Source organism: Gobio gobio (assembly GCF_949357685.1).
Source record: "Gobio gobio genome assembly, chromosome: 8".
NCBI lineage: Eukaryota > Metazoa > Chordata > Actinopteri > Cypriniformes > Gobionidae > Gobio > Gobio gobio.
In genome coordinates this window covers 13,683,484-13,707,776 of record NC_137114.1, presented here as the reverse complement: position 1 = coordinate 13,707,776, position 24,293 = coordinate 13,683,484, and the positions used below count along the sequence as shown (strand labels likewise).

The window sequence follows — 24,293 nt, the reverse complement described above, 5'->3', positions numbered from 1 at the left end:
CAAAAGAATTAAGAATTAAGGTGAAGAATTAAGGGTGAAACCATCAGGAACCCTTTAGTCTCCAGCGCCACCATTTTCCAGAGCTGCAACCTACCTGGAGTCTCCAGAAGTGCAAGGTGTCAGGATCTCAGAGACTTCAGTTAGGTAAAGAATCCTAAAAAATGACCCCCACTAAATAAGAATCACAAGCTGAAGTGTTGTAAAATACATGAAGAAGTGTTGTGAATACAGAAGACTGTTTTTTTTTTTGTAGGCTTTATAGACAGATAGGTTGAGAGTGACTCTTGAAAGACCAGGACCACATCCTCTAGTACCAAAATTCATCTTCCAGAATCTGGCAGTAAGTTTTGGGAGTTCATTTTAGTCCATTCTGAAGTCCGTTTTGCTGAGATGGACTAAAAATGAACTCCCAAAACTTACTGCCAGATTCTGGAAGATGAATTTTGGTACTAGAGGATGTGGTCCTGGTCTTTCAAGAGTCACTCTCAACCTATCTGTCATTTCAGTGTGGAAAGGGCCTAAGCAAGCTTGCACTCCAGGGTTAAAAACACTGAAACGTTTGTTCTAGACAATTTTACACACACACACACACACACACACACACACACACACACACACACACACACACACACACACACACACACACACACACACACACACACACACACACACACACACACACACACACACACACACACACACACACAAACACACACCACACACACACACACACACACACACACACACACACACACACACACGGTTCACTATCTTTGTGGGGACTCTCCATAGACGTAATGGTTTTTATTCTGTACGAACTCCATATTCTCTCCTCTTACACTAACCCGACCCCTAAACCTACCCATCACACAAACCTTTCTGCATTATAACATTTTCATAAAATCTCATTCTGTATAATGTATAAGCTTGTTTACTCAATTTTCGGTCCCAACGGTGAGTTCCCATGAGTCTGTGTGCATTCAGGTTGAAGTCCCCAGCAGGATAGAAAAACATGAACACACACACACACCAACACACACACAGAATATAAAGAAGAAAAAAGACTTTGATATATACAACATAGTATATATTTAATATATTGTCATTTCTCCTTACATTTGATCATCTATATCATTTCTTGCCTTATGTCAATAATCAAGTTTATTTAGTTTAGAATTGTGCTTCATCCTGCACATGGGAATTATAATATATCAGTTCACTGAACAATCCATTTTCATTTAAACATCTTTCTTTCTTTCTTTGTTCCTTCCTTCCTTCCTTCCTTCCAAAATGTTTCATTCACAAAACATACAAATTATTGACATGTTTCATGCAGTAAGTCAAGGCCTCATTCATATAGAAAGCACATAATCTTTGTAATGTAAAAATGGCTACATTTCCAAACAAGTGTCTTTTGATTTTAGTGGCTCTCCAGCTCAGAGAATTACTGGACGAGTCTAGAGGAGTACAGATAACTTTGAAATTGTCCATAGAAGATTTAAAGGAATAGTTTGCCCCAAAATGAAAATTGTCATAATTTATTTGCCTGCATGACTTTCTTTCTTCCATGAAACACAACAAGAGAAATTTGAAAGAAAGTGCTGGGTTTTTTTTTCTTCAGTGCACTTAAAATAGGGACTGGAGCTTTCAAGCTTCCAATGTGACCATATGGAGCAAACTTTTAATGAAGTTCAATTTAATGAATTATAAAAGCATTCCACGCGAGTCTGTACACTAAAGTCCTTTTGCATTGTAAGAGGAACAAACAGAAATTTAAATCTTGACATCTGCCCAAGTTTTTTTTTTTTGAGCCTGATCTTTTTAATGAGTTGGTTAGTCTGGTTCACACTGAACAATTAATTCGCAAACTTGTTGATTTCTTTAAACAAACCTGTTCATTTGAAATACAGAGTATTACAGTAGACACAAGTTGGGGTGAATTTTAATGATTATTTTATGGTGCTTTTTAATCTTTATTGACACTTGAAAGCTGCAGTCCCCATTAATTGTGATAGCATTTTGGGGAAAAAGCTATAGTACATTCTTCAAAATTTCTCCTTTTCTGTTCCTCAGAAGATGCTTTTGAAACCGATTTAAGGATACATATACTTTATTCAGAATAGATATTGTAACTGGAATGTTTGTAGCACACAACAATTCATAGGTGCTTTGTTTGAGAAGCTTCAATTATGTAAAAATATCCTATAGTAATATATTGTCCCTTTAAAGATATATAGGCATGTTTACAATTAAATGATTTCATAGAAACCCACTTTTACAAACGATTGAAGAGAAAAAAATGGTTCATAAATGGTTGTTGCATTGTCATGTATCTTATATATATATATATATATATATATATATATATATATATATATATATATATATATATATATATATATATATATATATATATATATATATATATATATATATAGTGTACCCATAACTTTTTAGATTAGATGATACATTGGTTCTTTTGAAAAGTGGAAAAAAAGTTCTCAGGTGAGACATGAGACATTATAAAGATTATTCAATTTGGCAGCTTTTGATAATAAAAATACTAAATCCACTTCCTTTTAGAGTAATTAAAACAGAACAAATTCCATACATTAAATATGGTTTAATACTAAGCCACGGCCCTCAAACTCCTCCTCTGTTCTAATCAAAGGAAGAATCTATAAAACAAAGCAACAACAAAGGCATGCTACCACTGACGTTTGATTTAGCTATGATGAGAAGCCATTGCCTCGACCCCAAAAGACCCTCAAATATCCGAGGCACTCAGTGGGCGGCCTATCAACTAAAACCTCACCTTCTAATCGCTTCAACGACAAGGTCACATTTTTCTACACTTAAGTTTATATTTTACACCCTCGCAGGATGGAAGAGACGAATGTGAACAAGAACACAACAACTTCACCACTGTGAGTGTGTTAAAGGGTGTCCCATTTCTCCAGGTTATCTCGAAAGGGCCTCTCGTATGGTCACAACACAGGAAACTCTCATCTGCACGCGTCTATCTGTCATTCAGTTTGGGCGAATCGGCACCCTCCTCGTCTTCATCTTTGTCGTCTTTTGCCCCGATCAGTCGTTGCCGAGCAAAGTCCTCGAAGATGATGTCATCGTCACTGTAGGGACAAACAGTCAGAGAAGCATTCAGTCGTTGTGTCTCCCTAAAAGCACTCTTGTGCGCTCTTCTTGTTTCTCATAGACAAAAAAAATGTCAAAGATAAAGTTGACAAGGTATAGGCAGCTTTAACAGGAATCTGTGGAATCAAATCTAAAACATCATCATTACATTTCTTGTCATTCCTGTCTTTTAGCTTCCACTGAGTAGCAGTGCGATATATGTCAGCACGGCTGTGATTGGACTGTATGCTGATATACAGCCATATCGCACAGCTACGAGTGTACATGTGAGTGTACATTACGTAATAATGTAACTTTCACTGAATCACTGAAGTCCATTTCACGATCACTAACGGACCGTTTCTAAATACGGCATATTATTTAGATAAAATATATTTATTTAACAACAACATTTTTTAAATGAACAACCACAGCCATTATAAAAGTCAATAGGAAATAAACACAAGGAGACCATTCAGTCAAACGTACAAAAACAGCGCTCTAGTACCGGATTTAAGTTAAATATAGCCCAAATATAAAGTTGTGAAACTTAATTTTCCCTTTAATAACAAGTAATAGATTAATAACAAATTCCTGAAGGACTGGCCGAGATCATGTTCTCTGCGGGTACAAAAGCGCTGAGCGACCACTGATGGCCTAGAGTTCGCATCTGAGCATCAGCGTCTAAAAAAAATTCGCAAATAGGCGCTATGTGCTATGAGTCACATATTTGAGGTCTAAATAATTATATTCTCACCTTAAAAAAGTCTTAAAACTACATTTCGTGACACAAAAACAGTAGTGTTTGTAACATATGGTGGATTTGCTCGGCCGCCATGACAGTTGTCAGCAAAGTGATACAAATAGTGAAACGGTCCCACAGCTGATAGGCTCTCGGCCAATCAGATTCGAGAACCAGGACGCACTGTTGTATATATGTATATATATATTAGGGCTCTTTAACATTCGCCGACGTTCCCCTCTGGCCTCCCGTAGTTCCGAATGGGCTCAGCCTGCCCGAAACCACGATCAGCAATGCAGTGATTGGCTGGCGTCAAGACAGCAACGTAATGACATCATATAATTGAAAAGCCACCTGGCAAAAAAAAACCTCACAAATTTCTGGACCTTTATAAGGAAACCAAAAGACCAAACCAACATAAAAGTTATAATAGATAAATGATAAATGTTTTTTTTTTTAACATGATTACCAATTATTAATATTCACGATTTTATACAGTATTTGTTCACCCTTTACATTTTTATTTCAATGTTGTAATTTAATTTGTATTCAATTTGAAGCAGATTTGTAACGTGACAGTATTAAAGTTTCTTAAGGGTCAAGATCAAATTATCCTCTCTTGCGCTGCATCAAGCCACTCCCATAATATCCGTCATCACTCAAATTAATGCACGGCTCAGATTAACTGTACAACATGTGTGTAAACCAATAAAAATAAAATAAAATTATAGTAATTATTCCATCACAAATAAATCAAATTATTCCATCACAAGTGGCTGTGTCGTGTTATACACAACATTATACATTCTCATATACGTATACAATATAACATTTTTATATTATTATTATTATTATTATTAGTATTATTGCCCCTGGTTCAGTAAAGAACTCTTGTAATAAAGTAGCAGTGGCTGGGACAGATTTTAAGTATCACCTCAAGATGCAATCTAATCCTGTTTTCATGAAATAAGCTGCTCCCAAGCTTACGGATCTGTTGCTATGACAGCAAGTCCAGGATGAGCGTCGAAGAACCAAACAATTCAAGATCACGCCAAAACGTCAACAATCAAATCCAGCTCACGGAGTTAGTGAGGTACGAAGAACGGGCCCCAGTTTTTTTTGTTTACAAATTTTTTTTTTTTTATTATTATCAATTCATTAATTCACACTTTTATTCGCAAGGACACACTTTCCTACTGTAAGTGACATAATGTTACAAAAGTCTTTTATTTCAAATAAATGCTGTTCTTGAGAAATTTCTATCAAAGAATCCTGATTTAGTTTCAACAATATGCAGCAAAAAAAAGTTTTCAGCATTAATAATACAAAGAGAAAATATTTTTTAACTTAGGATCAATTGGTTAATTAATTGAGAATAATTGAGCACTACATCTTTATATAAGAATGATTTCTGAAGGATTCATGTGACACTGAAGACTGGAGTAATGATGCTGTTTTTACTGTATTTTTGATCAAATAAACGCAGCCTTGGCTGATGAATTAAAATCTTAATTCATTATTCCAAACGTTTGACTGGTCGTAATAATAATTTGTTACATTTATATAGTACTTTTCTAGGCACTCAAAGCGCTTTACATAGAAGGGGGGAATCTCTTCAACCACCACCAATGTGCAGCACCACCTGGAGGATGCTACGGCAGCCATATTGCTCCAGAACGCCCACCACACACCAGCTGATTGGTGGAGAGGAGACCGAGTGATGAAGCCAATATTGGGATATGGATATGGGGATGATTAGGAGGCCATGATGGACAGGTGCCAATGGGCAAATTTGACTAGGATGCCGGGGTTACACCCCTACTCTTTGGGATTTTTAATGACCACAGAGAGTCAGGACCTCGGTTTAACGTCTCATCTGAAGGACGGTGCTTGTTACAGTATAGTGTCCCCATCACTATACTGGGGTGTTAGGACCCACACAGAGCACAGGGTGAGCGCCCCCTGCTGGCCTCACTAACACCTCTTCCAGCAGCAACCTAGTTTTCCCAGTTGGTCTCCCATCCAGGTACTGACCAGGCTCATCCCTGCTTAGCTTCAGTGGGAAACCAGTCTTGGGCTACAGGGTGATATGGCTGCTGGTAGTGTATATGACTGACAGAATTTTTGATTAAACAAAATAAATGAATCCATTAAATTAAACCAGCATCAAAGGGCATATGTGTAACCATTAATAACCATTAAGCTTTAGTAGGTTCAAATGACACCATAGAAAAGACTTTCACTTACTTTGTGTCAAATTCAATGAGGTTTGTGTCAATGGGGGCATCATTTTCTGGGGCTAAAACAGAAAGGTTGCAGAAAGATTATTGATTGGAGCTCTGTTAGGTAATGGACTTCATTTTCCACTTAAAGAACTCTGTATACTCCTTTGCCCGCATATAAAGATGTCATTAGTTTTGAAATAACTGTAACTAAACTTAGGCACCTTTTCAAACAAAACATAACATACATTTTTAGTATAAAAAACAATCTTTTAGCTGGAATTCAGTACTGACATGTTAGGACATGAACTTTAAGTCTTAAATTAAATTATGTATTTTTTATATTTACATATTTATATTTTGAGGTGTTATTCATAAAAATATATTTCTATTTCCTGTACAAGCAAAAGCACATGTTTTAGGTGCCAGAACATGCTAAAGTAAATAATACGTTTCTCCAGAGCAATATGAAAGCAGATAAAACAAGGCAGTCTGGCAAATACCATCTCTGTAGATCGATTCCTCCAATGGTTTGGGATGCATTAATGTAAAGGGGAGCTCGACGGCAACATCACTGGAGAGGCAAACACACAAATCATGCATCCAGTAGACATAACCAAATAAACCCTGGCCAACGTTGCTCCCAAACCTCAATCCCACCACTCATGAGGTGCTAACAGAGTGCTGGAACCACTGGCCTAAAAGCATCAGCACAAATGGTCCAGTAATTGATGGCATCTTATCAAGTGTCTGAGCCTGTCTGTGCTTCTGGCCAAAAGCTCGGCCACTTATAGGAATCTATAATGTGCAGTTGTCTGTAGTCAGCTGTGTGAGACAGACTCTTCAGTACATGGCCATGCCGTCCTAGTCATGGAGCAGCTTTAGTACAGTTTCAAAGTGAAGGTGTCAAACATTTACACACAAACACATTACACTACACAAAAACAGAATCGTTTCTGAAGGAATGAACAAAAAGATCACAGTACCTTGAGGCAAGATCTCCCAGCAGCCTGAAAAAAAAGGATCTTACTGTATTACAATAATTAATGCATTATTGATTTAGTGTACCATATTGACTTAGCAAAGCCATTTTAATGTAAACCTAGAATGCATAAAGGTTGTTAAATTGATCTGGTATGTTATGTTTTTCTAAGTATTCAATTATTTGCTATCCTATGTATTCCTTATTAGTCATGTTTTGTGCATAATGTACATATTTGTTCATCATGGGTTCAGAAATATCAGGCATAACATTATGACCACCTTTCTAATATTGTGTTGGTCCCCCTTTTGCTGCCAAAACAGCCCTGACCCGTCGAGGCATGGACTCCACTAGACCCAAGAAGGTGTGCTGTGGTATCTGGCAACAAGATGTTAGCAGCAGATCCTTTAAGTCCTGTTAGTTGCGAGGTGGGGCCTCCATGGATCGGACTTGTTTGTTCAGCACATCCCACAGATGCTCGATTGGATTGAGATCTGGGGAATTTGGAGGCCAAGTCAACACCTCAAACTCGTTGTTGTGCTCCTCAAAACATTCCTGAAGCATTTTTGCTTTATGACAGGACACATTATCTGCTGAAAGAGCCACAGCCACCAGGGAATACCGTTTCCTTGAAAGGGTGTACATGGTCTGCAACAATGCTAAGGTAGGTGGAACGTGTCAAAGTCACACAATCACATTGATGGCCAGTTCTGATGCTGTCTGATTCAGTGGTGGACAGGGGTCAGCATGGACACCCTGACTGGTCTATGCTGCCCCGTACACAACAAACTGATGAACTGTGTATTCTGACACCTTTCTATCAGAACCAGCATTAACTTCTTGAGTAATTTGAGCTACAGAAGCTCGTCTGTTGTATCGGACCACACGGGTCAGCCTTCGCTCCCCACGTGCATCAATGAGCCTTGGCCGCCCCATGACCCTGTCGCCGGTTCTCCACTGTTCCTTCCTTGGAGCACTTTTGATAGAGACTGACCACAGCAGACCGGGAACACCCCACAAGAGCAGCAGTTTTGGAGATGCTCTGACCCAGTTGTCTAGCCATCACAATTTGAGCCTTCGTCAAATCCTTACGCTTGCCCATTTTTCCTGCTTCTAACACATCAGCTTTGAGGACAAAATGTTCACTTGCTGCCTAATATATCCCACCCACTAACAGGTGCCGTGATGAAGAAATAATCAGTGCTATACACTTCACCTTCATAATGTTATGCCTGATCGTTGTATATATATATATATATATATATATATATATATATAGTCATGTGGTCTTGTGAAAAAGAAAGGACACCCTTTAGAACTGTGTATGGTTTTTACGTATCAGAACATAACAAAAACATTAGCAGGTTTTAAAATTAGGCAAGTACAACCTCAGATGAACAACAACACATGACTTATCACACCGTCATTTAACAAAAATAAAGGCAAAATGGAAAAGCCATGGGTGACAAACTAAGTACACCCTATGATTCAACTGCTTGTAGAGCCACTTTTAGCAGCAATCAGTTGAAGGAATTGTTTTTTTGCATGACAGTATTAGTCTCTCGCACCTTCGGTCAGGTTGAGGTCTGGATTTTGACTGGGCCATTGCAATACCTTGATTCTTTTCTTTTTCAGCCATTCTGTTGTAGATTTGTTGGTGTTTTTGGGATCATTGTCCCAATTGTCCGATCAACATCCCATGACCCATTTCGGCCAAGCTTTGTCTGTCGGACAGATGGTCTCAAATTTGACTCTACAATACTTTGGTATACAGAGGACCCAATGACTTCAAGGAGTCCAGGTCCTGTGGCTGCAAAATAAGCCAAAAATCATCACCCCTCCACCAGAGGACAGTTGGTATGAGGTGTTTGTGCTGATATGCTGTGTTTAGTTTTCGCCTAACGTGCATTATGGCCACACATCTCCACTTTGGTCTCGTCTGTGCAAAGGAAATTGTTCTAGAAGTCTCATGATTTGTTAAGATGCAACTTGGCAAACCTAAGCTTTCTCCTGGCAACCTTTCCAAACATGCCATACTTGCCCCGTCTTTTTCTAATTGTACTGCCATGAACTTTAACATTTAACATGTCAACTGAGGCCTGTAGAGTCTGAGGTGTAGCTCTTGGGTGTTTCGCGATTTCTCTGAGCAGTGCACAGTCTGATCTTGGGGTGAATTTGCAGGGACGTCCACTCCTGAAAAGATTGCCAACTGTCTTGAATGTTTTCCACTTGTGAATAATCTTCCTTACTGTAGAATTATATACTTGGAAATGGCCATATAACCCTTCTCAGATTGTTGGCAGCAACTATTGCTTCTGTAAGATCTTGGCATTGTGTTACCACACTTGAATGCTCGAGACCAGCAAACTGCCAAAACCTCTGTTTTTATAGAGTTGGTCACGCTTGCTGATGATCAATTAATCAAAGGCGATGAGCAGCGCCTGACTGCTACTTACCCTCTGAAGTCATATGAAAGCAGTAAGGGTGTCCTTAGTTTGTCACCCATGGCTTCTCCATTTTGGCCTTGTTTTTGTTCAATAAATAATGACACTGTGTAATATGTCATGTGGTGTTGTTCATCTGAGGTTGCATTTCCCTAATTTTAAGACCTGCCAAGGACCAGATGATTTTTTTAATATGTCCTGATACATAAAACCATACCAATTCAATAGGGTGTACTAGGGTGTAATATCAGAGATATTTATTATTATACAGTCATGTATAAAATAAAACACATGACTGTATAATAATAAATCTCTCTGATATTCTGGTCCCTAGATGTGACACTGGTCCCTTTTTCAATGTGCGTCTATGGGATTTTTCTTCTTTTTTTTTTTGCCAAATGTATTTGCTTAGAAAAGTGATAGCACACCCCTTCTCAACCAGTTTGTGGTTTCATGTCTGTAGGACATATACCTGGCAAGTTTTAACTTTATTCTAGCATCACATGCCACGCAAGATGAGCAAAATGCAAACTTACCCTCCGCGGGACACCACCAGCTTCACTTTCACCTTATAAGAAACAATGATGCCCAGAATTTCCTTATTGGCTCCCTCTCTTAACCTTTTGAGACAACAGTGCCATTGAGAGGTCAATTAATAAACACAGCAAGAAACACAATCCGCTTTCAAATGGAAGAATAAGAGATTGTACTCACAATGTACTCGATGCTAAATTTGTGTCTTCATGTTTGAGTTTGCCATCCAGAGCCAGGCCGCGTTTCTCTCGGTTATTAGCGAGGAATGGGGTGAGAGTGTATACTTTACAAAATGTGGCACTGGGAGCCACAAAATCACTAAAAGAGAGTAATTAGACAGATGTCAAGTTGTGTTCTCATACAGAAGCATATTGTTTAGTTTGCAGTGTACATACTCTGATTCCTCTGTCGCCACTGGACACTTGTACTGGGCAGTGTTGAAGAGGCAAATGTCAGCATATTGACGCACTGCAACGTTTTATAATAGAAATAAGTGTTATTGCCTAGAGTTTCTTAACTATATACTAATGTAATACAAAGTCCATCCACTATAAATAACTGAATGACCTGAAATCTTAATTTTTTTTACTGTCTTGTTTGTGTTGTTTGTGACATGGACGTTGACACTGATCGGTTCACCATGATAGTAAATCTGAAAGACATTATGCACAAACAGCATCATGCAAACAATAAAATTATTTGTTAATTGCAGCATAGGTAAAAAAAAAAAAGTCTGTACTCTGTACGGTTTTGTGTTTCTGATGAAAGAGTGTATGGTCTGATAAGGAATTAAATGATCTACACTCATTTGCATTAAGTTTAGTACTTTCTATGTTAAAACTGTATAATCCGATGGAAATATAAAATTCAAGGACATAAATATGTGTGATTCTGTTTAAAGGCGGGGTAAGTGTTATTTCAAAACTGTCTCGGGCCGAGTACCAAAACAAACGTATAGCCAATCAGCAGTAAGGGGCGTGTCTACTAATGACGGGGAGAAGAGAGCGCTCAGTGCACGCCATTATTCAAAAGACACGACACAGGACGGGCATTAGCCGAGCGATGACAGAAAGAGAGAGATGGCAGATAAAAAACCATGTGGAACAAAAGAAGGCTTACGATCAGACAAGAAGTATCAGCTTTTCAGCGCTGGAGAGAACTCAAGGAGCGAAGGCGTGGTTGCTTTATTTCTTCTCGATAGGAGAGTAACATTGATTTTGTTTTGTTTCTACTATAACTAATATATTCTGGCTCATATATTATATGAAGACCCGTTCATTTCCACATCCTATAACGTTAAACCACTTTCTGTTTCAAGCGTCAGTTCCCAAAGTTTGTCCGAAATGTAAGATAATCAACTCCTAATATATGTTTGTTTCCTTTGGTTCTTCTTTTCGTGATCGATATAACCCTCTAATCTTGTCTTAATTGTAATATGTTTGTTAGTTGGTCTGTCGTGCTCGTGCTATCGAGTTGCTCATGAGAACTGTGTTTGTGTTTTTGGGATGGAAGGGAGGACTTTTTCACTGAATATTCGACCTGGATTACCATAGTAACACACATTGCTTTCACTTATTGATGACATCATACCCTCGGCTGGCTGGCACAGCAGATTCCGCCATAGTCGTTGCCTGGGTTACGTATGTGTGGGGCGGAGTTATCAAAATAGGGGCGTGTTTGTTTTGGTGATTTGAAAGCAACATCGGTTACCAGAAAGCACTTACCCCACCTTTAACAATGAGCAGGCATGACATTTAATAATAAGTCAAAATTCTGTAATGACATGCTAAAACTTTAATAAATCTAATGAATTTTCATATGCAAGTTTTTTGTGAATGCAGTACTGATTGTAGCAGTACACATTCATGCCAAATGTCTTTTTGGATTTTCTATAGTTTTAACAAATATATGTAGGTATTTCTAAGTTTTCATAGGGTCATATTATAATAATTTAAAGAAAAAATAAAAGCTTAATTTCTATTTCAAATTATTAGATACTACTACTATGCGTAACATTGCGCACACAGCATTTCAAATGTAATGCCCTGGTTCCATCACTAGATGTACTCGTTGTCATTTTATATTAGTATAGCAGAATCCTACTGATGTTGCCTGTCCTCATATTTCATCTTATTCAGACCATCTGAATAACTAGACAAACCCACCTCTTTGTCAAGTGAAGCCTCCAGGTGTAATGGTTTGTCTGACATGAGGAACTGCCTTGTGGTTTCAGCCATTGGCTGCGGGCCCGGCTTCTCTGGAGCATACTGCACTTTTCTGATGACAAGACGCACTGAGTTCCTGTGGAAGGGCCGGTAATAGGAGAAACATATCATAATTTGGGACATTCATTGACTTTAACAAAATCTATGTTGCAACCACTGACAAATCTGTGATTTTCTGGTCTTTATATATGATTTTTTTCCACACATCGTTTCATCATAGATCATATAGATCATAATGGCACATCTTTCCTCAACAAATCGCCTTGTTTAAGTATCATTTATATTCATGGCACAAATGGTGTGAGACAATTTATGAGCGTGAGCAAGAGTAATAGTGACTAATAATAAATGAACTAATAACTGATAAAATAATAATTTTCTATTACTCCCTGTTAGTCAGACTAACTCATATGAACTTGAAAATGAAATTAGCAATTATAATAAAACACTTTCTAAAACCAGAGGGAACTGGATTAAAGGTTTTGAATGCTCCAATCTAATCTGACTTCTGACCTGTAATGCTGCCTGAATCATAATCACACACTGTTGATTTGAACTGGCCCCTCGACTGAGCCTGGTTTCTCCCAATGTTTTTTCTCCATTCTGTCACTGATGGAGTTTGGGTTCCTTCGCCTCTGGCTTGCTTAGTTGGGGACACTTAATATTCAACAATATTATTGATCTGCCTGCACTGACACTATTGGAGAATTGAACTGAGCTGGACGGTGACGTCACTGTTTTCTCCAGAGCTGCTGTATGGATAAAAATTAACCAAATTAATAACTAATGATTTTTCGAACGGAAATTAATCAACACCAGTGTTGGGGGTAACGCGTAACTTGAGTTACGTAATCAGATTACTTTTTAAAGTAACTAGTAAAGTAACACATTACTTTTCAAATTTACAACAAAATATCTGAGTTCCCTTTCGTTCAATCACTCCAAATAATGGCTTCTAAGCGAAACTCCCATTCGTCAGTCTCTGATTACGTTCCTCAGGGAACGAGGGTTACATAAGTAACCGAGACGTTACTTTTTCACATTTATTTGACTGACAGCTCTCCTGTCCCCACATTGAGAAAAATCGAGAGTAAGTGCAGAGGGGTTGTGTGTAAACATGATGGTTTGAGCATGAGCATTTATTCATCTCACTTGCACAATAAAGATTCAGTACTCCTCAAAATGAATAAAATCAGTCAAATGCTAAATCAGAGTACTATGTAAACCTCCAATAATTAAATGTTAAATAAAACAAATATTTTATTGACCAATGTCTTGCTGCTGCCATTTGATGATTCAGTTAAACCATGAGCAAAAATTACTATTTTTTGTTTTTATTGGTAAAACTTTTTTCGAATGCGTCCTATTCTTCCATTATCCAGAATGGCAGCACAACAGAGCTGCGCCCTCTACTGTTCATGCGTGAATTTGCCTTTTTATCGCAGCCTGAGGCTTATTATTTAAATTTTGGTATGAAGAGGTCTTTACATTTGCACAAAAAAAAAAACAAGCCCAGCCCAGGTGAGAAAAAGTAACGCAACACATTACTTTTCTTAAAAAGTTACTAAGTAACTCAATTAGTTACTTTTTAAGGGAGTAACGCAATATTGTAATGCATTACTTTTCAAAGTAACTTTCCCCAACACTGATCAACACTGAACTTACTTAGGCTGGACAATGACACTAGAGCTCTTCCAGAGTTGCTGTGCAGCCAGAACTAACTTTGTTGCATTATTTTCCTGTTATCGCTGTAAAGCTGCTTTAAAACCATCTTTATAGTAAAAAACGCTATATAAATAAAGACTTGACTGGACTTTCTCAAATGTATTAAATAACTCTGTCTTGTTTCTCTCCCATCTTTTCCAAAAACACATATCAACAATGTTGATAACAAAAGAAAAGTAATGTTGTATGTGTTGCTCTGTGTCTGTTACTCGCCATTGTGAAAAGTTGTACCTTTTGTGGATTTTTTCTTCAACATTTTCTGCACAGAAAGCTTTGACTTCAAAGTCAACCCCACAGGCCTTTGCAGACAAGAAAAAAAAAGTGTTACTTTGGACTGAGAATTCTGCAAAGCCCCTTTTACTTATATCACATTATTTGAGGGAAAATGTACCTTTCCTGTATCTTCTGGCCCTGGTTGTAATGTGACAGAACAGGGTAAGTTCGGAGTAATCTGTGAGAAAAGGTTTGACATTTAAATTTGAGATTGAAATGGGGATGAAGGAACCAAATTCAATCAACAGTGAATCTAATTATTTCTGCACAGCGTAACATAGTTGCCATTATGTTAAAAAAAATCTGAAAGATGTTTCACCTCAAAGGTGAAGGGGTAAGCATGTTCTCCAAGTTTCTTTATCAATCGCTCTTGTAGACGTGTCAAGCTCTTTTTCTCTTCAGGCACAGGAGGAAAAGCCTGGATGTTGGCCACAAAGAGGTCTTTGCGAAACGTCAAGCCAAGAACGTCCAAGTCCTCCCGTCCATAGCGGAAAGCACACGTCAGTGTCACAAAAACTGTGGGAGAATTAAAAAAAAACTGCTTAATAACTGTATCGTTAATGGATTTACAGGGAACTTTGTACTCCCAGTTCATAAAAAAAGAAAACCAGCAAAACATGGAACAATTATTGACATACAGTGAGTGTACAGAGCTATAAAATGAATGTGGATTGCACATGCCAGATGTTAGTCGTGGAAAAATGTAACGAGTGACGTTTGAGTTCATATTGAGATCTCTGATTTATGATTGCAGATCTGTAAAATCTGAGTGCGGTTCATAACTCTAAGATCTCTTCTGAATGTGCGATTAACAGGGTCTTCTTCTTAGGAGAAACATGTGTGCAGCAGGGAACTTCTGCAAATGATCTGTTCTTCACTTAAAGTGCCCCCCATTATGCTATTTTATTTTTGGAGGTCTCCTACAATAGGTTTTTCATGCATCCAAGGTAAAAAAAAAAAACTTGTCATAATCTTCATTGCAGCATCACCTCTTATCTCACAGTGTCTGAAACAGTTCGATAAAGGATTCTGCCTCTCTAAATTCCTTCTTTCCGAGAGCCTGCGTTGCTCTAATTGCTGTGATTGGTCTACCGCTTACAGCATGGGTCGGAAATGAAACTCCCATTAGCATATCTGAATTTCAGCTCCGGATGTTTCCTCAGCACATGATATACAGTGATATGAATGGTAATGATGGTGTCGGTTTGGTGTCGCTCATCCTTTGGAAGTGCATGTAAAGTGGATTTACTATGACAGTGCAGAGAACATAGTCTTCGACATGTCAACAACACCGACTCTTCCAGACTCGGCTACAACTACAGTGTTTGAGGGTCGAGGTAGACATTGTTTGCGGGCAGCCAATGAAGACCACAGGCTGGCATTATGTAAATGTGTTACAAAATCACATACGTATTACAGACGACTCTTTTCAGTCAGTTCAGAAATGGTTATTTCTTTTGGGAGTCAATAACTCCATTTATCTTTGATCTTTAAAACTTTGCAGACCTTTTGCACTCACAAACAGCAATATTACACACTGCATGAAGGGTAATATCCAAAAAATAAAAACATAATATAGGCACTTTAATCTTGTGTAGGAGGAACAACTGTGAACATATTGCATTTTTGTTCTTATGACACCACATAAATAACATATTTCTATAGTGTGGCACTTTAAAAATAAAAAAAAGCTACTCACCTTTTCTCTCTTTCAAGTACTCTGGATCAATTAAAACCACACCATCTGCAACAGGAAAAATATATTTTATGAGTAAAATGTCAGCTGCATACCTGCTTAGCTAAGAAATTATTGTTTTTTATTACTTTAATTTTTAATCCAATTCTTCAACTGGATTAGGTCAAATGTGTTTAGGTCAAATGTCTTTAATGAATAATTTTGCAGATAATGCATGATTATAGGGTCACACTTTATATTAGGCGTCTTCAACTATTATGTTTTTAGGGTTTTAGGTTGTGTTCATGTTGTACTGCAATTTTTTTTTACTGCTATTGAGGTTCGATACAATGCAAAAAAAAAAAAGTTCTTATTTAGTATTAAGTAAGATTAAGAAAATGACATGAGATGTTTTTTCTTGTTTTCCGGAAAATAAAATCAAAATTAAGTGAGTTTTTGCTTAAAACAAGCAAAATTATCTGCCAGTCGGGTAAGAAAACTATTTTTGTTTCTGTTTGAAATCTTGTTTCTTGTTTCGGTCTCAAACCGAAACACAATTATTTTTCTTGCCCCATTGGCAGATAATTTTGCTTGTTTTAAGCAAAAAAAATCGAATCAGTTTGGATTATTTTCCCAGAAAACAAGACAAAATATCTTAAGTAATTTTACTTATCTAGTAAAATCATCTTGATTTAAGAATTTTTAGATATTTGGACAGGAAACAAGACAAAAATACTAAGTAAGAAAAGCATTTTTTGCAGTGTATGGGTAATGTTAGGGACAGGTTTGCTGGTATGGGTAGATTAAGGGGTAAGGGAATTTGAAAAAAAAAGTGCATTTGCATTTGCAAACAGTTCATAAGTAATTCAATTAAGTACACATACTCATTTATGACTCAATTACAATGTAACATGTTCACTAACATAAAGTTAAACTAAAACGTATGATTGTGATTCGTATTGCCTACCGACAGGATCCACAAGGTCCACATGGTCGACGAAATCCCTCTTACCAAGGTACACAGTGAGCTGAAAAGGCAATCATAAAATTACAATCAGCACAATTCAAACCCAGAACGATTTGAATCGAGCTAAAATGCCCATTTGTGCTATTGTGTATGTACAGTTCTATATTTATCTTTCATCAACCTTATCAAAACAAATGCTTTTATTAAGTTATGAACACTAATTTGTCCTTTAGGTGCATTCTCATCAAGACCAATTTGTCCCATTCGAAAATATATGTTTATATAATAGTTGCGTTGTGCCGATCCTTTGGAAAAGCCTTTCCCAGCTTTGCAGAAGGCTGGGTACTGAGTCACATGCCCCTCTTTCATATTCGCCCCACGCCCGCTTCCTGCTCAAGGACTGTTGTGGCGCACCACAGGCCTCCCTGCTAATGATACATATAGACTCATGGCTAGGCTATATGCTAACCGCACAGACATGGTGAGCTGGGACCCATCAGTCTGGCTAACCATGTCACAAGCATCAAATCAAATTTTGGAACGAGAGATACTTTGTTGCTCAATATTTGTGGTTATTCAGTCATAACCATTTCACAAAAGGCTATTCTGCAGTCACTGACAGAAAACCTTTTAAGTATCAGATTCAAAACAACTGACACACTAACATAATCAGTATATGAAGGAGGGACAAAATTAGTGTTACCTTTCCATTCGGACTTGCCTTCTTGAACACCCTGTGGAAATACAAGAGTGACACATGAGATATAGCATGCATAAAATGCCCCTTTGACAGATATCACTGAAATAGGTGTCCTGAGAAATCACATTTGTCTCCGTGACAACAGTAGGTTCTGTAAAAAAAGGAAGCCTAAAATACTTGGAAAGAGTTAACCATTAGCATTAGCATTGGAAGTTGCTTGGCTGGTGCAAGACCCCAAAAACACTCCTTCTGAATGCTCCTTATACCTTTTATATATATGTAAAATCATATATTGTGTATCATGTATCACTCCGCTTGCGGTGACTGTTGTGGCAAATCCAGCACATGCCTATAGCCAAATTACAGCCATATCGCATGGCTACTCGTGTGATATTGATCATATAGGATGTGAAGAGAGTTCAGTCATTCATTGTCTTGCTCTAACTCCTCAGTTAAACTGCTTAGAGGTTATGAATGATCAACATTGTAACCCTCTCATTTATATGCATGATCTAACCATGACAGAGACACACATCACCAAATAGTATAGTTTAGGCTTTTCGCTACTACACCAAACTGTATACTGTAAGGTTTCGTAATCCTCAATATGTCTAAATAACGTATTAATAACTCCAATTTACCAGTGTATCAAACTTTATCCACAAACATACAATACACTCATGTAAAGAGATATATACTATATACTGTGGCAAATGAATATATCTTTGCAAAATGTAAAGTATATTATAGCACAGCTCTGTATATAAAGTTGATATCTGTCACGGATTGGCTGAGGATGAAGACGAGGTGAGACGAAGCGAGCCTAAAATGCAGTTTAGTTTTTATTAAACAAAACAAAAGAGAAAGTGAGGGTGTAATATAGAGGGTATGCACGTGATGTCCCCGTCGCCCGGAGTGACTGAGTGGCACAAAGACCTGGTGGCAGCATTGGTTTTCAGTGTGAATGCTGCGAAAAACACACAAAACACATCTAAATTGGGAAAGAGCTTTGAGATTGACTAAGCTTAAGTGCCCAAAACGTGCATCTTGTTCACACATTTTTGTTTTAAGATGGAAATTTGACAGGCTTGTGCTGCAGTTGGAGTTCTATAGCAGTTTTATCCTCCAAGGCTTTCAATCACGTGACTGAAAACTATGAATACAGAGAACTACCAAACTAATGTGGAACAGGTGTGTGGTAATCAGTAATTCAATGAATATCCAAGGCGACAAGTGTAAAACAGAATGGAAACACAGGAAATTAGTTTTTCCTTGAAAAACTAAACAGAAAACCCCACAGATTGTGACAATATCCAACTTCATCTGCATAAATGCAGTATATTCACATAACAGCTCAATATATAAAGTTGGAAATGTACGTATATCAAACTTTATTCACATGTATGCAGTAAACTTGCGTATGGCGATATATACAATATAGCAAATCTCAACAGCTTGATTGCTTATATCGTCACAAAATGTAAACAATATTATCGCCCAGTGATAAATGTAAAGCGATGTGTACTGCGTGTATCGTGAAAAGCGTTATTCAAAAAAATGTCCACCTTCGCTGCAATATTTGCAAAGAAACTCTCAGCAGTTTACTCAAGGCACAGGAGAGAAGTACTGTACAAAATTGTCCTTCATGGAAAGATTGACTGCTTTAGTGGCCCTGAAATAATTACAAATTTATTAGATCCCCACCCACAGTTCAGCCATTACTTTCACATATAGCACCCTACAGCAAACAACAATAAATGAAGTTGTACATCAGCCTGGTGTGCTATGTAATGGCCTACATTTTTAAAGGAACGCTGGGGTGTTTTATCTGTTTGCATATGGCCTAAACAAAATGAGCTGGGAGCCACCCTTTGTAAAGCACAACAGAAGAAACAAATGTAATTATTTTTTTGACAATTGTGAAATGGATAAAGACTGACAAACCCAAAAGTCAAATGGACAGAGACTATGTTCAGAATAGAATACTACAGTACTGCTTAGGTCATACTGCATACTTATATCCTGCACTGTATACTTACTTTTTGTAATAGATCAAACATTTGATACAATAGTATGCTGCATTGTTACATGATCTCAATTTAGTGAGAGGTGTAAATATAACCTAGAAAATGTATATTTCATCTAATTTTGTTTCAACACTGCAAAACATGCTTTTCTTACTTCGTTTTTTTGCCTTGTTATCTAAAAATTCTTAAATCAAGATGCATTTACTAAAGTAGTAAAATGTCATAAGATATTATGTCTTGTTTTTTGAGAAAATTAAGTGAATTTTTGCCTAAAACAAGCTAAATCTGCCAATGAGGTAAGACAAATAATATTGTCTCTGTTTGAATTAAGATTGTTCTTCTTACCCCAATGGCAGATAACCTTTTTTTAAGAAACAACTCACTTAAAATTTACTCGGACGTACCGACAGCAGAGGGGGCTGACGGAACAGCAGAAATGTCTCGGTTAAGTATGGTAACCCTCGTTCCCTGAAGGAGGGAACGGAGACGTACGTCGGACGTACCGACGAATTGGGATCACTTCTGGGAGCCCCTATCAGCTTCGAGCTATCTAGAACCGGTCAATGAACAATTGGCGTGCGAGATTTGCATCTCGCGCCCCGCCCCGCGCCGCGGGTATAAACAGGAAGCGAGAGCGAATGCACGCTGTCATTCACTTCGGAGCCACACAGGCATATGAAGGACTCACTCATCTTTACAGACGAGTATTTTCGCTGCTATCAAGCAAGAGAACTACAGACCGGAGAGAACCAGAGGAGGACGTGTGTTGGAGGAACGGCACCTTTCAGCGGGACCGCGCTGACTCATCGAGCTGCCTCTGAGAAGACAGAGAAAACTGCTGTTATCACAGCAACCCCGTTGGTCTGGGTAGGGCGTTTTCCTGTTTGAGTACAGGCACGGGCTGCACTACAATCCCGTGCGCTGTCGCGGTTCCCCTGAGTGCTTCAGCACAGAGCGTTTTCCTCACAAAAAGAGCTTCACGGGTGACGTGCCGTCTTTTTCAAGATGTCTTACCACCCGTGCGTTTCTGGATGCGGTCGTTCCTTGTCCCCTGCTGACGGTCACAATCGCTGTCTCACGTGTTTGGGCACACAGCACGCTGAGGCGGCGTTTGTGGATAGTTCATGTTCCCACTGCGGGAACATGACTATCTCGGAGCTTAGATCGAGACTCTCCTACCTCCGGGCTGGGGGAGTCCCCTTACCCATCCCACGAACTAGGTCTACCCCTAACCCGGGTGGACCTGCTTCTTTGGATGGCCAGGGTGATCTGAGGATTACGTTTAGGGCAAACCCGCCGAGCGATCCTCCGCAGGCCCCTAATCCCTCAGCTCCGCAGCCGGTTGAGCCTCCGAGAGAACCCGCTGGACCCTCCCACGGGAGACCAGTGGTGACTTTTGGAGCTCCAGCGGACGAACAGATGGCGATCGCTGCATCGGAGGGGGAGTTTCAGTCCTCGGGGGATGAAGGGTCAGTTGTACTGCCTCCCTCTGGGAGAGTGGCAACGGCTGCCCCGGACCCTGAGATGGCTGCTATGCTTGCCCGGGCCGCCGAAAGGGTTGGACTCGAGTGGAACCCTCCACCGTGTCCCGAACCCTCTAGGTTGGACGACTGGTTCCTCGGGGTGGGTCGCGCTGGTTCTCAGCGTCCCGCCCCGACAGCTTTCTTCCCGGAGGTGCATGAGGAGCTCACGAGGTCGTGGACGGCACCTTTTTCTGCCAGAAACCGGCCCAGTGACTCCTCCCTACCCTCGACGGTGGGCCAGCCAAGGGTTACGTGGGGATCCCGCCAGTGGAGCGTGCCGTCGCGATGCAACTGTGCCCGGCGACCGCCTCTAACTGGCGCGGTGACCCACGTCTCCCGTCCCGGGCCTGTAAGTTCTCTTCCGGTCTGACCGGGAAGGCTTACAAGGCTTGCGGACAGGCTGCGTCCGCCTTGCATGGCATGGCGTTGCTGCAGGTCCACCAGGCCCAGGCACTCCTTGACATGCACGAGGGTAGGCCTGACCCAGAGCTCCTCCGGGAGCTCCGGATGGCGACGGACCTCGCCCTCCGGGCGACGAAAGTCACCGCCCGTGCCATCGGTCAGGCAATGTCCACGCTTGTGGTCCAGGAGCGTCATCTCTGGTTGAACCTGGCTGACATGAGGGAGACCGATAAATATCGGTTCCTGGACTCCCCCATCTCGTCAGCTGGGTTATTCGGCGACGCGGTCGAGAGCTTTGCCCAGCAGTTCTCGGCCGCCCAGAAGCAGACGGAGGCGATCAAACACATCCTGCCCCGGCGGCCCGCTGCTGCCTCCACCCCGCCGCCGGCGGCAGCGCCTCCGACTACTCGTCGCCGAGGACGTCCACCCGCCGCCGCCTCCGCCCCCGCCAAGGCGCCGCAGCAGCCTTCCACCAGCCGTCGGCGTGGGGCCGGCCGTGGGAAGGACGTCCAGCCCGCTCAGGCCGCTGCCAAGCCAGGTGGCAAGCGTCGTCGCAAGTGGCCCTGAGACGGCTTGCTGCGCCATTCCCTCCCCTATGGTAGACGGATGCTTGCGCTTATTCTGCTCCAGTCGAGTTCCCCGGATCGGCGAACCCTGTTGAGTCCTCTGCAACCCACGGCAGTCGGACGTGGCGGAGCGTTCGACGCCAGGTCTAACACTCATATGCATTGGTGGAACTTGTGTTAGGCTGGGTTCCATATGTAGTGACCCCCACGGCGGTCCCATATGTGTATTCTTCCACGGTACGGCTCCCTACGGCGAGCCCGTGTTTTTCTCTCGGCAGAGTCTCCAGGTGCGTGTTGTCCCCCTCCTCTAATTGGCCGGGGCCACCCCTGGGACTTCCGTATGTTGTGCTGCCCACGGCCAGCCCATACGTGTATTCTCCACATGTTAACTCCCTCTGGGCATGATGTTGCTTCCGCAGCTGCCTTCACAGGCACGCTTTCCCAGCGTTATCCAATACAGTCAGCTGAATGGGTCTTGCGGAACAGCAGCTTGGACTCTCCCTGCGTGAACTTTCCCGCCCGCATCAGATCGGGGTCTGAGGGGCTCATCGCTGGGCGCTGGAAGTGGCAGTAACTATGGCGTTTTCCATAGGGGATCCCAATTCGTCGGTACGTCCGACGTACGTCGAACGTGACCGACTGAATGGGAACGTCTCGGTTACGTATGGTAACCCTCGTTCCCTGAAGGAGGGAACGGAGACGTACGTTCCGTCGCCACAGTTGCTGTACCATCACTGCAGGTTGAGCCATTACGTGTGGCTCCTCAGTGAAAAACAGCGTGCATTCGCTCTCGCTTCCTGTTTATACCCGTGGCGCGGGGCGCGAGATGCAAATCTCGCACGCCAATTGTTCATTGGCCGGTTCTAGATAGCTCGAAGCTGATAGGGGCTCCCAGAAGTGATCCCAATTCGTCGGTACGTCCGACGTACGTCTCCGTTCCCTCCTTCAGGGAACGAGGGTTACCATACTTAACCGAGACATTTCTGCTGTTCCGTCAGCCCCCTCTGCTGTGAAAAAGTGAATGTGCACTTCAGCGCCTTCATTCCGCCATGTGCTCGGCTCATGCACGGTCTATTTACATCATTGCGCATTTACATCATTGCGCGTTCCTCTTGGTCTATTTACATCATTGCGCGTTCCTCTTTGACGTGTTGTTCATTTTAAACGGCTGATGGGTAAAGTATTCTTTAAATTCATTCAAAAAATCTGAATAATTCGTAATAAATAATTATTCACGGTATTTTGAAGTGCCCACGATAACAATATTGAGCATGTTCATTATTGCGGTATATCGTATTATCGTTTACTGGCACATGTCTAATGCGATGAGCTCGTAATCACGACTTCAGAAGTGGAAAGTAGGACATATCTGATACCATGTGAAGGCAGCATGTGTTTCATTCTGTTCCTTGTCCGGTATTGTCAGTGTTATAGGCTATGTTAAGTGGTTGTTTTGATTATTATCTCCTGTATTCTTTATTGTATGTATTATAAGGACTGTTTTGTTGGATTCCTTTTTGTCGTGCGCCTAACTTCAGCATACTTGCTTGATCCGTGAGAATAAATCTCACTGGTTTTTGTGGAAGCTCAAACGTGTTTGTGTGACAAGCATGAATACATCTCATTAGTTCTCACGTGTTAATCATGAACGTTTTAGCTTCACCATATTTGATCAAATCAAAGTTTATTTATAGAGCACTTTTTAATTGTTTACCAAAGGGCTGTACAAGCATAATCAGGGAAAAACAATTTACACATAATCAATAACCAAATCTTAAAACAGCTCTCATAAAAATACGTTTTTAGACTGGATTTAAAAAACAGAACGTGTTGGGGCCTGCCTAACATGTAGAGGCAAATTATTCCAAAGTTTTGTGTCTGCGACTAAGTATGGTCACCCCTGCTTTTCAGCCTTGTTCGAAGGACAATCAAGAGTAAATGGTCAGCAGACCTCAGTGCTCTCGGTGGAGCATGCGGCTGTATTAAATCAGACAGATAGCTTGGTGCTAGTCCATTTAATGACTTAAATACTAAAACTAGAACCTTAAAATCCATTCTAAAATGAACAGGAAGCCACTGAAGGGAGGCCAGTATGGGTGTAATATGTTCTCGCTTGCGCGTCCATCCCTGTTAACAGACGAGCAGCAGCATTCT

At 40.4% G+C, this 24,293-nt stretch overlaps 1 protein-coding gene across 2 annotated transcripts in view; it reads right to left on the bottom strand.

Annotated features, from left to right (window-relative positions):
- Nucleotides 1–2,610: 2,610 nt before the first annotated feature.
- Nucleotides 2,611–24,293, bottom strand: part of arrb1 (arrestin, beta 1) — a 56,054-nt gene continuing 34,371 nt past the window's right edge. Inside the window, exons 3-17 of one of the 2 annotated variants that reach the window (XM_079822955.1) lie at nt 17,625–17,655; nt 16,922–16,982; nt 15,979–16,023; nt 14,599–14,795; nt 14,398–14,457; nt 14,238–14,305; nt 12,222–12,357; nt 10,624–10,708; nt 10,452–10,524; nt 10,237–10,374; nt 10,059–10,142; nt 7,083–7,106; nt 6,600–6,670; nt 6,122–6,173; nt 2,611–3,131 (exon numbers count right to left, since the gene is read on the bottom strand). In XM_079822955.1, the coding sequence (XP_079679081.1) occupies nt 3,020–3,131; nt 6,122–6,173; nt 6,600–6,670; nt 7,083–7,106; nt 10,059–10,142; nt 10,237–10,374; nt 10,452–10,524; nt 10,624–10,708; nt 12,222–12,357; nt 14,238–14,305; nt 14,398–14,457; nt 14,599–14,795; nt 15,979–16,023; nt 16,922–16,982; nt 17,625–17,655 (1,237 nt within the window). In that variant the 3' untranslated portion in view covers nt 2,611–3,019. Of the gene's footprint in view, nt 3,132–6,121; nt 6,174–6,599; nt 6,671–7,082; nt 7,107–10,058; nt 10,143–10,236; nt 10,375–10,451; nt 10,525–10,623; nt 10,709–12,221; nt 12,358–14,219; nt 14,306–14,397; nt 14,458–14,598; nt 14,796–15,978; nt 16,024–16,921; nt 16,983–17,624; nt 17,656–24,293 lie in introns of both variants that reach the window. The other variant, XM_079822954.1, reaches the window with a different exon arrangement.